Source organism: Hydractinia symbiolongicarpus, chromosome 5 (genome assembly GCF_029227915.1).
Source record: "Hydractinia symbiolongicarpus strain clone_291-10 chromosome 5, HSymV2.1, whole genome shotgun sequence".
Classification (NCBI taxonomy): domain Eukaryota; kingdom Metazoa; phylum Cnidaria; class Hydrozoa; order Anthoathecata; family Hydractiniidae; genus Hydractinia; species Hydractinia symbiolongicarpus.
The window spans coordinates 27085174-27099871 of record NC_079879.1 but is presented as its reverse complement, the minus strand read 5'-3'; the positions used below and the strand labels follow the sequence as shown (position 1 = coordinate 27099871).

Genomic DNA, 14698 nt, shown 5'->3' with positions numbered 1-14698 from the left:
AATAAACTTCCAGAACGTTTGAAGCTGACGCCATTTTAAACAACCAATGAAAATTCTATTATTTGAAATTTGAACAGACTGTATTTTTGTAGAAAAATAATCTACAACGTCAGAAACTTTCGCGGGAAAAAAGATTTGACACTAGTAAAGTATGAGATACCAAAGACAAAACCAAGTGGGTATCAAGAGAAAAATGGGCAACGGGGTTCGGGTTAAACAGACAATACCTAAGAAATTCAAGTGATTGATCAGAGCCTTGTTCGTGAAATTGCGGGGTTAAAAATCCCTACATAACAACTGACCAATGGGGCTGCATATAAAAATGCAAGATTCATCAAATAAAACAAAACGAAAGAAGCTTTTACATCGTTAATAAAAATATGCAAAAATTAATAACATAAAATTCACACCTCATTTTCTCAGTTTTAAAATATCCTAAAAAAAAGTGCAGCAAAAGAACTACCCATCCATCCTCCCAATGCCAGTAGGACAAAAAGAATGAGCAGATGTCGTATTTACAAAGTACAAATATATACATGTGTAGAAAACATAACGTTAGAGTAAAATTTATTCCCTACATAAACCCGCTGTACTCCTAAATTATACACGGGTATTGTCGAATTCATTTGATGACGTCGTTGCATCACCCTCCTCCGCTGTTACGAGTGACTGTTTGTCAACAAAGGTTGGAGAAGGTGTTCCAATCTTATGACTTTCAGTCCTGCTGTCTCTTCTTTGTTCGTTGGAGTCTCTTTTTCTTTCACGTTTTGGAGTCAGTCTGCGAAGTAAACTGTTTTTGTGGTTCTTGTTTTGTTCTGTTCTATTTGGAGTACTTTTTTCACTCCCCATGCTTTTTAAGCTTGAAACATCGCTTTTGTGACTGAGAACGTCATTATTCTTTATGTTTTTCCAAAATATCTCGTCAAATTCGTGATAGTTTTCTGGCGTTCTATTTTCTCTTTCCATTTTTGTAGCACGAACTGCAGAACGATACAATGACCGGCTGATTTTCAAGAACTGTAACGTAGACAGTATCTTAACCGTGAAATCTGGCATGTATTGTGAGCCAGACTCATTCGTCAATGCTTTTATCCCAAACACCGAAAATGGTCCATCTTCAAAGACTATATTCTCGTCACCAACTGTAACTTCTACACGGCCTTGCAAAATAAGCGCAAAAAAGTCGGTATGAGAACCTTTTTTGTATAAATACACGCCCTTCTCGTCTTTTTCTGGCTTTACTTCTTTTTCTTCTACAACACCTGGATGTTCGATTAACTTCTTCAAAACAGAGCGAGAGATAAGTTCTCCTGTGAACACAGATACAGCTAGAGAAAAGTTCATAAAAAGTGAAAATGTATATACTTTTTAATTTTTCTTAACACAAATTTATAAGAACAATTAGACTGTATTGTAATTCGCTTGAATAGATTGCAGATATTTGTAATGTACCAACATAACTACAGTTAGAGGGGAGGACGAGCCAGCCGTTAGGATGGAATCCCCAAGGACATTAAAACTTTACATTCCTTACTGAATACTCAACAGAATACTCAAAATATAGGAACAAAATAAGAACAATTTCATGCTGAACAAGCGTTATAATGGTAAGTTACAAAAATTCGTGAGGTTTGAAAAAACAGCCCAAACGTGACTAATTGGGATAATCTTTTAAAATATCAACGAAATAGAACACAAACTTGTTATTAGACTAGAAAATGGGTAAGAAATATATTGGGTTGGTCAAATTCAGTAAAAAGGTAAAAAATGTGGTTTACTTTTCATTTTTATGTCAACTGCTTAAAGAAACTGTATAAAAAGCATATTCACTATTCACTTAAAGCAAATAAAAACTGTCATTTGTTTTCAGTGAATGTGGATTTTGTGGTTTACTTTTAGCCCATGCTTGAAATATGATGTTATGAAAATAACTTTTAAAATTTATGTAAATGAACCTTTCTTGGTATACCAATAAAATGACTAGGAATATTACAATATACAGTTTGCTCAAATTAAAAGAAATATATCTAAAAAGGTAAAATTTGTGGTTTCTAATTATCAATGTCTAACCACATCACAAAGTTTACAACAAACTCTCTTAATAATAACTTCTTTAATAAATAGAAAACACTTATGTCGAAGGGAATCCAATCTGTTTTCAGTAAATTTGGATTTTGTGGTTTACTTTGAGCCTACACTTAAAGCACATGTCACGAACCTTCTTTATGTCTATTGACCAATGCTTTATCACACAAGTTACACTTCACTTTTTTATTGATTACTTTCATTTTTCTACTTTAAAATATTGTGACTCACTTTTATCACTACTTTTTGTCTCAACACATTCCTTACTTTAATATTTGTTCTACTAGATCTTGCTATATATCTCGTTGAATTCCCAAAGGTATCATTATTTCTCAACAATGTTCCCTCAATAAAGCTTTCTAATAATATAATACCAATAGGGCTTCAGTTTCTAAACCATATATTTTATCAATAAATATATTTTAAAGTATATAAAAATATAATTTCCAGAGGGCTTCTATTTCTAAACAACATACTTTCTTGGTAATTCTATTTACAACTTTTAAAAAATGTAATTCACAGAGGGTGTTTATGTTTCTGAACCATATATACATTTGACGATTATGCTTCTAAATATATGCTATTAGAACTCTTGCTCTAGCAAACCACATCATGTTACCTAATTATTATAGTAATTTGATTTTATGTATTTTAATAATTCTTTCATCAGTAACCTACATAATTATACATACTCAAATCTTTTCAATGAACTCAGCTGCATTTTCTTCTCTTTTATTGAAGTAAACCACAATATGTACCCAATTAACCCAATTCTTAAGTGAAAGCAAACCACATTTCTGAAATTTACCTTTATAATTGTTGCGCCCAAAGCTATTCATCATTCTTTACTTATCATTAAGTTACCTATTTACTCAAATTTAACCTGAACTTTGTTTGAGTACAGATTAAAAAGTAACTTTCAGAAGAAATTATGTCCGAAAAGTTGCCAAAAAGGATTTGGTTATAAATTACTAAGTAAACCTCATTTTCTACCCTTTTACTGAAGGTAAACCACACTTTTCGCCTTATTGCTATAACAAACCTTGACTCCAAATCTGCACCTAAATACACCAACTTTCCCACCTGCAAATTAATAAGGTTTTAGGCATACCACATTCATGGTAAACCACAAATTTTACCTTATGTTTGCCACAGAATATTACCTCTTTTCTCATTTTTTTCTTAAATTAATCAGGAATAATATAACTTACTGCTTGTAAAGTTTCATGAAGTAAACCACATTTTTGCCATTTTTATGGAAAAAAAAAAGGTAAACAAATTTTAAAACCTCACAAACGGCATGTATCTATATTATAATACCCGTATACGTCTGTCTGTCTGTCACGCAAAATGATAGTTTAGCTGCGCAATAGCGAGGCGAACCCGTGGATTTTCCACAGGCTAGCAACTAGTTTTTGTAATTGATCTAATACGTACCGGTACTTAAATATTGAAAGATGGCAAACACTAATTGTGGTGATAACTTTGGTTGAGCATCCTCAGGTGAAGGTAAAAACAAAGTGAAGTCCTGGTTATGGTGTTTTCGATGAACTTTTTGACCAGAAACATTATCAACTAAAGAAATAAATACAAATTAAATATAAAAAACTTTCAACTTGCCCTCTCACGAGAGAGAGAGAAATTCTTTGAATTGTCAAAAATGTGTGAAATAAAAACAAGATAAATCAAATCAATTGTTTCCGAAATTGACAGTTCAAAAAAACCTACCATAAACGTCCGTTTCATCAACAATCTCGGCCTGAATAATTTCTTCAATTATATCTTCTAACGTAACAATGCCAGTGCTTTCATAAAATGGATCCCCATCACCACTATCGTTAATCTTGAGCACCACAGCCAGGTGAGACGTACCCTGCTTAAACTCTTCCAGCATCTTATCCAACGTGGTGTCAAAAAATACTTTATGAACACGATGATTGTAAAACTTAATCACGCTCAAAAGTGGAATACAATCATCTGGATCAACAAATGCTAAGTCTTTGACAAACAATAAAGCTACAATGTTCGAACGTTCATTGGAATAAATTGGTATTCGACTATAACCAGTTCGAATGATTGAAGACATTGTTTGAAAATCTAAGATGGCTTCTTCGTCTAATAGGAAGCAATCTTCCAGTGGAGTCATCACTTCTGCAACAGTTTTACTTTTATATTTGAGAGCTCCTGATATGATGCCTACTTCGTCTTGCTCAAGATCATTGTATTCACTTTGAAGCTTGAGCATTTCAAGTAGCTGCTGTTTATTATAAACGTTTCCTAACTCTTTCCCAAGAATGCAATCTAAAAGTTTACTGACAGGAAACGATAAAGGAAAGGTGAGTATCATGAAGAGTTTGGTCAAGTATATAGTGTAAGCACCTACAGCTAGCCCATAGCGAGAACAAATACTTTGTGGAACAATCTCACCCATAATAACAATTGCAAGGGTTGATCCAATAATAGCTACAATTCCACCTGTTAGACCATCTAACAATATCGTGAAGGATGAATTCACAAGTGTATTGCCAAGAAGCAATGTGCACAATAGAAAATTTCCATGCTTTCGCACAGGCATAATCTTTTTAGCATACTTCTTTTGACGTGCTGTTCCACTGTTGGATACAATTTTTAACTCGTTTGGATCTAAGGACATCAAACCAAGGTTAAGTCCTGAAAACAATCCAGACAACATCATCAGAATTGCAATGAGGGTGATACTCAACCAAAGAGGTAGAGAAAATGTTTTTTTCTCCACAATAATTTTCATTGTCGGGCCTTCACCTTGGTGCTTCCATTGTGATGTTTTGTTATCTTTCACACATAAGTAAAACGTTACTCCAGCAACCTAAAGACAAGAAAATTTAGTCAGATAGCTAGATAGGGATACAGAGATTTTTGATAACATTTGCAAAAAGGGGGTACCAATAAGTTAAGTTGACTACAAAAATTTGAAATATTGAAATCATTTTTGCGTAAAAAGATACCAAATGCATCAGTTTTTACAGAAGTTGTTTATGAATCTTTTCAATTGTTTTCAAAAAATCTTGTCCAGATTTAATAATTATATTTATTATGCACGACATCATGTATTTGATAATGAATTTAATGAAGCTAAATGAACATTTAGCTCATGTTAATTGTGGTGACTGCAGTGGTGTCTCGATTGCCTTGTACTTGCTAATGTTCTTAGGATCACATATAAGGAAACTTTACTTGAAACAATATTGGTCAATACAGGATAGCAGACTTGCCTCGCCTACTAGCTTTAAGATGCCTCGCTTAATGGGACAGGCCTACAAATACCTGCACATTGTCCATTTCAATTTTGGCTCTGCAAACAACCGGTTTGAGCTAAAGATCCCCCCCGCCCCGTCCTCCCTATACTATACATAATGCTGTGTAGGGTTTGGCAAACTAACAACATTTTTTTTTATGTGAAGTCACTCTGGTCAACCAATACAGAGTATCATTGCCTCATCACCACATAGTGTTCGTCACTGCAACTATTGTTAAAGACAGAGTTAGCCGAGTTCAGTATATGACTGTTTTAAACTGGCTTATCCCTCACGCATCAACAAAGATGGAGACACTTGCTCTAGCTGCACGGTTTCCTTGAACAACTATTTGGCTACAAGTGTTGTCAAGGTTTTAGTCCAGCAGTGGGAGCAAGAGTCCTGCCTAATTACACATGGCGTTTTAAATGATTGGGATGTCAGGCTTCCTAAGTCGGCCAAAAATTTGGACAGATACATGTGTGTGGCCTGTTGATTATATCATTACTTGATATTATTACTGTATGCTATTATTAATTTATATTATTATTATTTACAGGCCATTTCGTAAGATTTTGGGCAGACGTGCGGGAGATCACACGCATCAAAAATTCTGCGCGTGCGATCAAAAAAAAACATTTTTTACAAAAACATTTCCTTTACCCCTGTATACTGCACAGGGGCTGCTGTTTTGGCGTAAGGAACAAACAAAGTGCAAGTTCCAACAATGTACGGCAAGGAATTTTAACCCATATACGAAGAAGTCGTAAGCAGACTCATTAATTAAACTTTGTTATTACTTGTGGGGCAAACAGATATTTAAATTAAATTAAATGACGAAAAGTGGAACAGCCACTAATAATAATATTTAATAAACCTTATGTTCGATGAATCATAAAAATTATTACCTAAAAGAATATTTCGTTATTAAAAAAGTTTTTTTTTCTTTTTAGTTATATTATCTTTTAGTTATTTCAACTTAAATAATGTTCAGCATAATACCCCTTGGTCAGCAAAAAGAAAGAAAGCAAATTGTAGCAATTAAATTCACATTATCAACATTTGGTAAAGACTGCTCACGTGCGATCTATTGTGAGTTCAGTAAAAGAATGATCGTTTATTTTTAGAGTTCAGTAAAAGAATGATTATTTATTTTTAAGGTTTATTTAATAAATTTTCTTTGTTATAAATACAATAATTTTTAATTACAGCAACGTTTTGCGCGTGCGATGAATCGCACGCCTAAACAAATCTGCACGTGTGTGGGGGCGTGCACGTGCGATCGCACGCCTTTCACGAAATGGCCTGTATTTATATTGAAGAATAGAAGAGAATAATGAGATGTGAGGAAGTAATGCCGTGGGAGACATTCACAATTGCAGTACAGCCAAGACGTACATGTCATTGTGAGTGTGTCATACCATTAAAGTGCATTATGACAAAGAGAATAATGAGATATGCCATGGTAGAGATTCAAGCTTATCGTACCATTGAAATGCATATGTAATGCCGTGGGAGACATTCAGGCTTGTCGTACCATTGAAGTGCATTATGACGAAGAGAATAATGAGATATGCCGTGGGGGACATTCCAGCTTGTCGTACCATTGAAGTGCATGTGATGTAAATCGTTGTCTCACAGCATCTAAGTTATATATATAAATATATGGTGCCATACCTTAGTGATTATAGGTCTTGCACTTTGTTTGGGAAACCAGGGTTCGATTCCCCTTGGTGGTGATTTAATATGCATGAGTGAATTTTACCATAGCCCAAGGTTAACCCAAGAGAGATGACACACTGTGTGTGCTGTTGGATGTTGCAGGGAGTTGTCGGCAGAGCACGGAACCTAATTGGATCTGCGTAGCTCAAAATGAGCATCAAATACTCAAGGACTTCCCCTCTAAGCCATGGCCCCTCCTAGAAATAATAGACAGGGTATATCCCTCAATATTTGTGCATATTTTTCATGGCTAGGTAAAATATGCACATCTATCTATTTATATGATATCATAACATGCATAATTAACTTTTTTGTCAAGAACCACAAAAGATTTCTGGAATAAAAAAAAATTCATAACCTTTTTCTTTGGAATTAATATTGTTTCTTCGTGGGAGGTTAGCTATATTAACATAACAATTAAAAAATGCTTAAACAACCTCGAGGCTAAATTGTCATTATGATGTTTTTAAAGTCGTATTACTTGCTAGTATTAGATGTATTTTATTATGCAGCTAAACTGAAATTACAAAAAAAAATTATTATATGAGAAATACGGTTTTTTTTACATTTTACAAAAACTCTCAGATCAACTTTATATCAACTTTAAAAGCAGATCTATGAATGTAATCTAATCAGATGTTTGTATGGTGGTCAATAAAATACATTGCCTTTGCTTGATCATTCAATAAAAGCTAATAAATTTTTTTTATTAATTTGTATATATTATTAGAACTGATTTTTGTACTGATATTGAAATTAATATTGTAATTGGTATATTTCAAAACAGGGAAACAATATCAAAACATCTGTCTATGCAAGTTTAAAACAGTAATTATCCACATTTAGAAATCCTAAAGTAACATGCCTAAATATTACAAATACATAACTATACAAATTAATAAAAAAAAAATTTTTAAATATTAATTTTTTTCCTTATATATATATATTTTTTAAAAAACATAGAAGAATTTCTGAGCTTAAGAGAATTAACTCATGCAAATATAGGTCATTTTTTATGAGGTTGTCTTTTTATGAGAAAAAACAATCACATAAATAATATATATGTTTTTAAAAGGAACCTAAATTGAAATAGGAGGTTGTTTAATAAGTTTTCTTAAATTTTCTTAAAAAAAAATTCATTCTTATAAAATCTTGTGAATTTGGAAAAATTTACGAAGTTTTTTTCATTTTAAAATTTTTTAGATTATATGAATTTTGCTGACAATGTCATAACAGCAAAGTTTAACATTTCTTGTCATTAAAATTTTAAAAGAACCCTTAAAATGTTAAAGTCTCCTAAGTTTTGGGTGACATCCTGATAATCTTAGATCTGTTTGTCAGTTTCCAATAAAATTTCATAAACAAGTTTGTATAGGACCTAGTGCTCACTGTTACAGTAGTCTGTTATATATATTTTCTTCCCCTGTGTGTGCACATTCATTGTTCTGAAAAAAAATTGACGTCAGACCATTTGTGTCATATTGTACCCATCTATATTTAATAACACAATTTATTAGATGAGCCCCATACATATTTTCAAAAGCAAATGTTTGGATGATTTTGCTCCTTTTTTTTTACAAAGGATAAGCTAAAAAAAATTTCAAGGTATACATATAATGGATAAAACATCTCGAAAATTTTAGAAGTTTCCTTAAAGTAAGTACATTTTTGAAAAAGGGGGGGAAATAGCCATCTCCGCACTTAAAGTCTGGTAAGATATATAAAAAGTGTTCTAAAAGAATCTAATTCAGCAATTCGGTTTGGATTTGTTGCTGTGGTGGCTTTCTCAGGGCTCGCTTCAATTAACAAATTACATTTGTTCTGCATCCCTGATTTTTTAAATTTCCCTGGATGAAAACAAACCTAAGTTATGGCAAGAATACAAAAATTGTGTCCAGATCGACACTAAATAAAAACTGTTTAAAGTAAAACCGAATCGCTGAATACAGGTTAAACACACCAACACCAACCCTAACTCTAAATTGTCACTGTAATGTTTCCATTCCAAAATTTGTTTGTGAGCTTCATGCAGTTGTGCCTGTAGAATTAAAAGTTAATGCCTCAATGTAATTGTTGATTAGGTGAACTTTGTGACCAAATCTGCAGCAAAAATCTGCCCATTTTTAGTCAATCCTAAAAGATTGAAAGAGACTTACCTTAAAATTCAGAGCTACATTTGCTTTACCAACATCAGTTGTAGCTACCTTTAAGGGATCAGTGGTTCTGTCACTATCACATGGTGCGTCAACAGGTTTGGCAACTTTAGAAAAAGAAATCTCTGTAGAGTCTAATTCGCTTCCAAACAACCAAAGCTTTACATCTGTTTCTGGTTTGACGTAAATCACACCGTTCTTTATATTTGCAGTTTCTGAAGTCTCATACAGTGCTATATTTTCCACCCGGGCTGTTTCGCTACCTGTGAACTGGAACAATATCAAAATGAAATAAATTTTCTTGGAATTTACTTGTATCTTCTCTACCATTTTGTCGAGAATTGAAAAAGTAAATTCAACTTTGTTTACATTTTGTGGTTATCTTATTTTAACGGCGGACGACAGTTCACGACCCGGGTGTGAATAACGCGCGCACCGTGTTCTGTAAACGTAAGCTGATTTCCACATCTTGTATGAGTAATTGTCGTTAGCTAATATTTTGAGGCTAACTAGCCAACTCGTACTTTCAACAGAGGATTCTCAACGCACACAAGGATCAGTACTATATACAAAAATAACTTTGTACTGGTAGTTTCATATTCGCTGTCAAAATTTTTCCCTACATACGCTGGTATGTACGGAAAAATTTTGACAGCGAATGTCAAAATTTGTCCCTACAAGCGCTTCACTCGTGCCTAGACCTGTGCAGTGTAAATTTCCGTAATTCTTTTCTCAATAACCAGCAGAAAGTTGAGAATACAATACAAATTGAAAATTCCATTTGCGATTATTGCTTAAAGAATCAGGAGAAGGTTATTGGCTAAAAAAATAACTAATATTTTAAACTGATATAGCTGATAGAAGAATGTTTAAGAAGTGAATAACTACGAATGAAATATGTTGGCCAAGAAAGTACATCGAACAGCACCGACCAAAGTTTCTCATTACTGAGAAAGAATACTAACTACCATTATTAGAATAAATTATTACTACTATCTCAGCGTTATACAGTTCTTTTCTATTTATCACTCGCTATTTAATTAAAATAAAGATAAATTCAAAAAAGCTCGATATCATTGATGGAACATGCTAACGTTGGTAAAATAAAACCCATGAGAGACAACGTCATAATCCTGAATGGTGAAAAGGAACAGCTATTCTGGATGCAGAACAGTTCTTTTGAATTTTGGTTCCCAGTTGTTCTTTCATAACAACGTTTCTGCGTAATTTAAAAAAGTAATGCATATTAAGAATGACTGTTTACTAAGCATAAACATAATCATTTAGCTATACTATATACGGCAGTACTGCAAGGTTCAAACAAGCAAAGATTTATAAGTTTGTTGTTATGGTTATCCATTTCTGGGTAAAATTTTAATTTTCACGATGTTTGCGCAGCCGATAAGATCGAAAAAACAGTTGCGATTTCAAACGTGTTGTGTCGGAGATTCTCGATTTTAATGGTGTCGCCTCTGCTTTAAGCAAAGCGAATTTTTTCCGCTTTCCTAGCATTTAAACCGTAGTTTACGAAACTAAAACAGGGCAAAATTAGCATTTAAGTAGCAAAAAAAACAAACTTGGAATCACTTGAAACATACGACATACTAACGCCTACAACGTAAGCGAAGCATGTAAAGCATGACCGTTCGAATGTTGAGATATTTTTGTCATCACCGCAATTGCTGACGGTGAATGAAGAAGAAAGAGTACTTAAAGTTCTCTATTGTAGTTTTTAGGATTTTTAAAGCGTCTTGACATGTGTGATGTCAAGACGTCTGACTTGAAAAGATTGGCACATTTTGTGGTAGCTACTTGCGAATCGATTTAATTCAACATTTTTATGCTTAGAAAATTATGTCAAGAGCCGTAGAAATGCCAGACTTAAATCCAACTTTGAACAAAAATACTTTTTCGATTGTATTATCTATTAGATTTAGTTAATATTATAATACTCGCTATCTGTCTGCCTGTCTGTGAACCAATTTAAAAACTTTGGGAAGTATAATCGAGAAAGTCATAATCGCACCTATAATAAAAGTAAACACCCCCGTCCAAGCAAATTGCGTTGCGCCATGTTATGATGCACAAAATGGCGGTGCTAGAAGTATGTGTGATGAGGAATCCATCGCGAGATTTTTCACGAGCTAACGACTAGTATCTTATAAAAGACAAAAAAGATCTGGAGATTTCGGATGGGGATTTTTTCGTCTGCTTTAAAGCAAAAATTTAGTCAATCCTAAAAGATTGAAAGAGACTTACCTTAAAATTCAGAGCTACATTTGCTTTACCAACATCAGTTGTAGCTACCTTTAAGGGATCAGTGGTTCTGTCACTATCACATGGTGCGTCAACAGGTTTGGCAACTTTAGAAAAAGAAATCTCTGTAGAGTCTAATTCGCTTCCAAACAACCAAAGCTTTACATCTGTTTCTGGTTTGACGTAAATCACACCGTTCTTTATATTTGCAGTTTCTGAAGTCTCATACAGTGCTATATTTTCCACCCGGGCTGTTTCGCTACCTGTGAACTGGAACAATATCAAAATGAAATAAATTTTCTTGGAATTTACTTGTATCTTCTCTACCATTTTGTCGAGAATTGAAAAAGTAAATTCAACTTTGTTTACATTTTGTGGTTATCTTATTTTAACGGCGGACGACAGTTCACGACCCGGGTGTGAATAACGCGCGCACCGTGTTCTGTAAACGTAAGCTGATTTCCACATCTTGTATGAGTAATTGTCGTTAGCTAATATTTTGAGGCTAACTAGCCAACTCGTACTTTCAACAGAGGATTCTCAACGCACACAAGGATCAGTACTATATACAAAAATAACTTTGTACTGGTAGTTTCATATTCGCTGTCAAAATTTTTCCCTACATACGCTGGTATGTACGGAAAAATTTTGACAGCGAATGTCAAAATTTGTCCCTACAAGCGCTTCACTCGTGCCTAGACCTGTGCAGTGTAAATTTCCGTAATTCTTTTCTCAATAACCAGCAGAAAGTTGAGAATACAATACAAATTGAAAATTCCATTTGCGATTATTGCTTAAAGAATCAGGAGAAGGTTATTGGCTAAAAAAATAACTAATATTTTAAACTGATATAGCTGATAGAAGAATGTTTAAGAAGTGAATAACTACGAATGAAATATGTTGGCCAAGAAAGTACATCGAACAGCACCGACCAAAGTTTCTCATTACTGAGAAAGAATACTAACTACCATTATTAGAATAAATTATTACTACTATCTCAGCGTTATACAGTTCTTTTCTATTTATCACTCGCTATTTAATTAAAATAAAGATAAATTCAAAAAAGCTCGATATCATTGATGGAACATGCTAACGTTGGTAAAATAAAACCCATGAGAGACAACGTCATAATCCTGAATGGTGAAAAGGAACAGCTATTCTGGATGCAGAACAGTTCTTTTGAATTTTGGTTCCCAGTTGTTCTTTCATAACAACGTTTCTGCGTAATTTAAAAAAGTAATGCATATTAAGAATGACTGTTTACTAAGCATAAACATAATCATTTAGCTATACTATATACGGCAGTACTGCAAGGTTCAAACAAGCAAAGATTTATAAGTTTGTTGTTATGGTTATCCATTTCTGGGTAAAATTTTAATTTTCACGATGTTTGCGCAGCCGATAAGATCGAAAAAACAGTTGCGATTTCAAACGTGTTGTGTCGGAGATTCTCGATTTTAATGGTGTCGCCTCTGCTTTAAGCAAAGCGAATTTTTTCCGCTTTCCTAGCATTTAAACCGTAGTTTACGAAACTAAAACAGGGCAAAATTAGCATTTAAGTAGCAAAAAAAACAAACTTGGAATCACTTGAAACATACGACATACTAACGCCTACAACGTAAGCGAAGCATGTAAAGCATGACCGTTCGAATGTTGAGATATTTTTGTCATCACCGCAATTGCTGACGGTGAATGAAGAAGAAAGAGTACTTAAAGTTCTCTATTGTAGTTTTTAGGATTTTTAAAGCGTCTTGACATGTGTGATGTCAAGACGTCTGACTTGAAAAGATTGGCACATTTTGTGGTAGCTACTTGCGAATCGATTTAATTCAACATTTTTATGCTTAGAAAATTATGTCAAGAGCCGTAGAAATGCCAGACTTAAATCCAACTTTGAACAAAAATACTTTTTCGATTGTATTATCTATTAGATTTAGTTAATATTATAATACTCGCTATCTGTCTGCCTGTCTGTGAACCAATTTAAAAACTTTGGGAAGTATAATCGAGAAAGTCATAATCGCACCTATAATAAAAGTAAACACCCCCGTCCAAGCAAATTGCGTTGCGCCATGTTATGATGCACAAAATGGCGGTGCTAGAAGTATGTGTGATGAGGAATCCATCGCGAGATTTTTCACGAGCTAACGACTAGTATCTTATAAAAGACAAAAAAGATCTGGAGATTTCGGATGGGGATTTTTTCGTCTGCTTTAAAGCAAAAATTTAGTCAATCCTAAAAGATTGAAAGAGACTTACCTTAAAATTCAGAGCTACATTTGCTTTACCAACATCAGTTGTAGCTACCTTTAAGGGATCAGTGGTTCTGTCACTATCACATGGTGCGTCAACAGGTTTGGCAACTTTAGAAAAAGAAATCTCTGTAGAGTCTAATTCGCTTCCAAACAACCAAAGCTTTACATCTGTTTCTGGTTTGACGTAAATCACACCGTTCTTTATATTTGCAGTTTCTGAAGTCTCATACAGTGCTATATTTTCCACCCGGGCTGTTTCGCTACCTGTGAACTGGAACAATATCAAAATGAAATAAATTTTCTTGGAATTTACTTGTATCTTCTCTACCATTTTGTCGAGAATTGAAAAAGTAAATTCAACTTTGTTTACATTTTGTGGTTATCTTATTTTAACGGCGGACGACAGTTCACGACCCGGGTGTGAATAACGCGCGCACCGTGTTCTGTAAACGTAAGCTGATTTCCACATCTTGTATGAGTAATTGTCGTTAGCTAATATTTTGAGGCTAACTAGCCAACTCGTACTTTCAACAGAGGATTCTCAACGCACACAAGGATCAGTACTATATACAAAAATAACTTTGTACTGGTAGTTTCATATTCGCTGTCAAAATTTTTCCCTACATACGCTGGTATGTACGGAAAAATTTTGACAGCGAATGTCAAAATTTGTCCCTACAAGCGCTTCACTCGTGCCTAGACCTGTGCAGTGTAAATTTCCGTAATTCTTTTCTCAATAACCAGCAGAAAGTTGAGAATACAATACAAATTGAAAATTCCATTTGCGATTATTGCTTAAAGAATCAGGAGAAGGTTATTGGCTAAAAAAATAACTAATATTTTAAACTGATATAGCTGATAGAAGAATGTTTAAGAAGTGAATAACTACGAATGAAATATGTTGGCCAAGAAAGTACATCGAACAGCACCGACCAAAGTTTCTCATTACTGAGAA

General features: G+C 33.8%; 2 protein-coding genes across 2 annotated transcripts; both read right to left on the bottom strand.

Moving 5' to 3' along the window:
* Positions 1 to 303: 303 nt before the first annotated feature.
* On the bottom strand, positions 304 to 9771 carry LOC130645760 (metal transporter CNNM4-like). Its single transcript, XM_057451852.1, has 4 exons — positions 9236 to 9771; positions 3814 to 4930; positions 3523 to 3660; positions 304 to 1328 (listed from the first exon to the last, which is right to left on the bottom strand). The coding sequence occupies exons 1-4, from the start codon at positions 9560 to 9562 to the stop codon at positions 601 to 603; spliced, it is 2310 nt and encodes a 769-aa protein (XP_057307835.1). The 5' UTR covers positions 9563 to 9771; the 3' UTR covers positions 304 to 600.
* A 1672-nt stretch (positions 9772 to 11443) lies between these two features.
* Positions 11444 to 12119, bottom strand: LOC130645761 (uncharacterized). Its single transcript, XM_057451853.1, has one exon. The coding sequence runs from the start codon at positions 11816 to 11818 to the stop codon at positions 11459 to 11461; it is 360 nt and encodes a 119-aa protein (XP_057307836.1). The 5' UTR covers positions 11819 to 12119; the 3' UTR covers positions 11444 to 11458.
* Positions 12120 to 14698: the final 2579 nt, after the last annotated feature.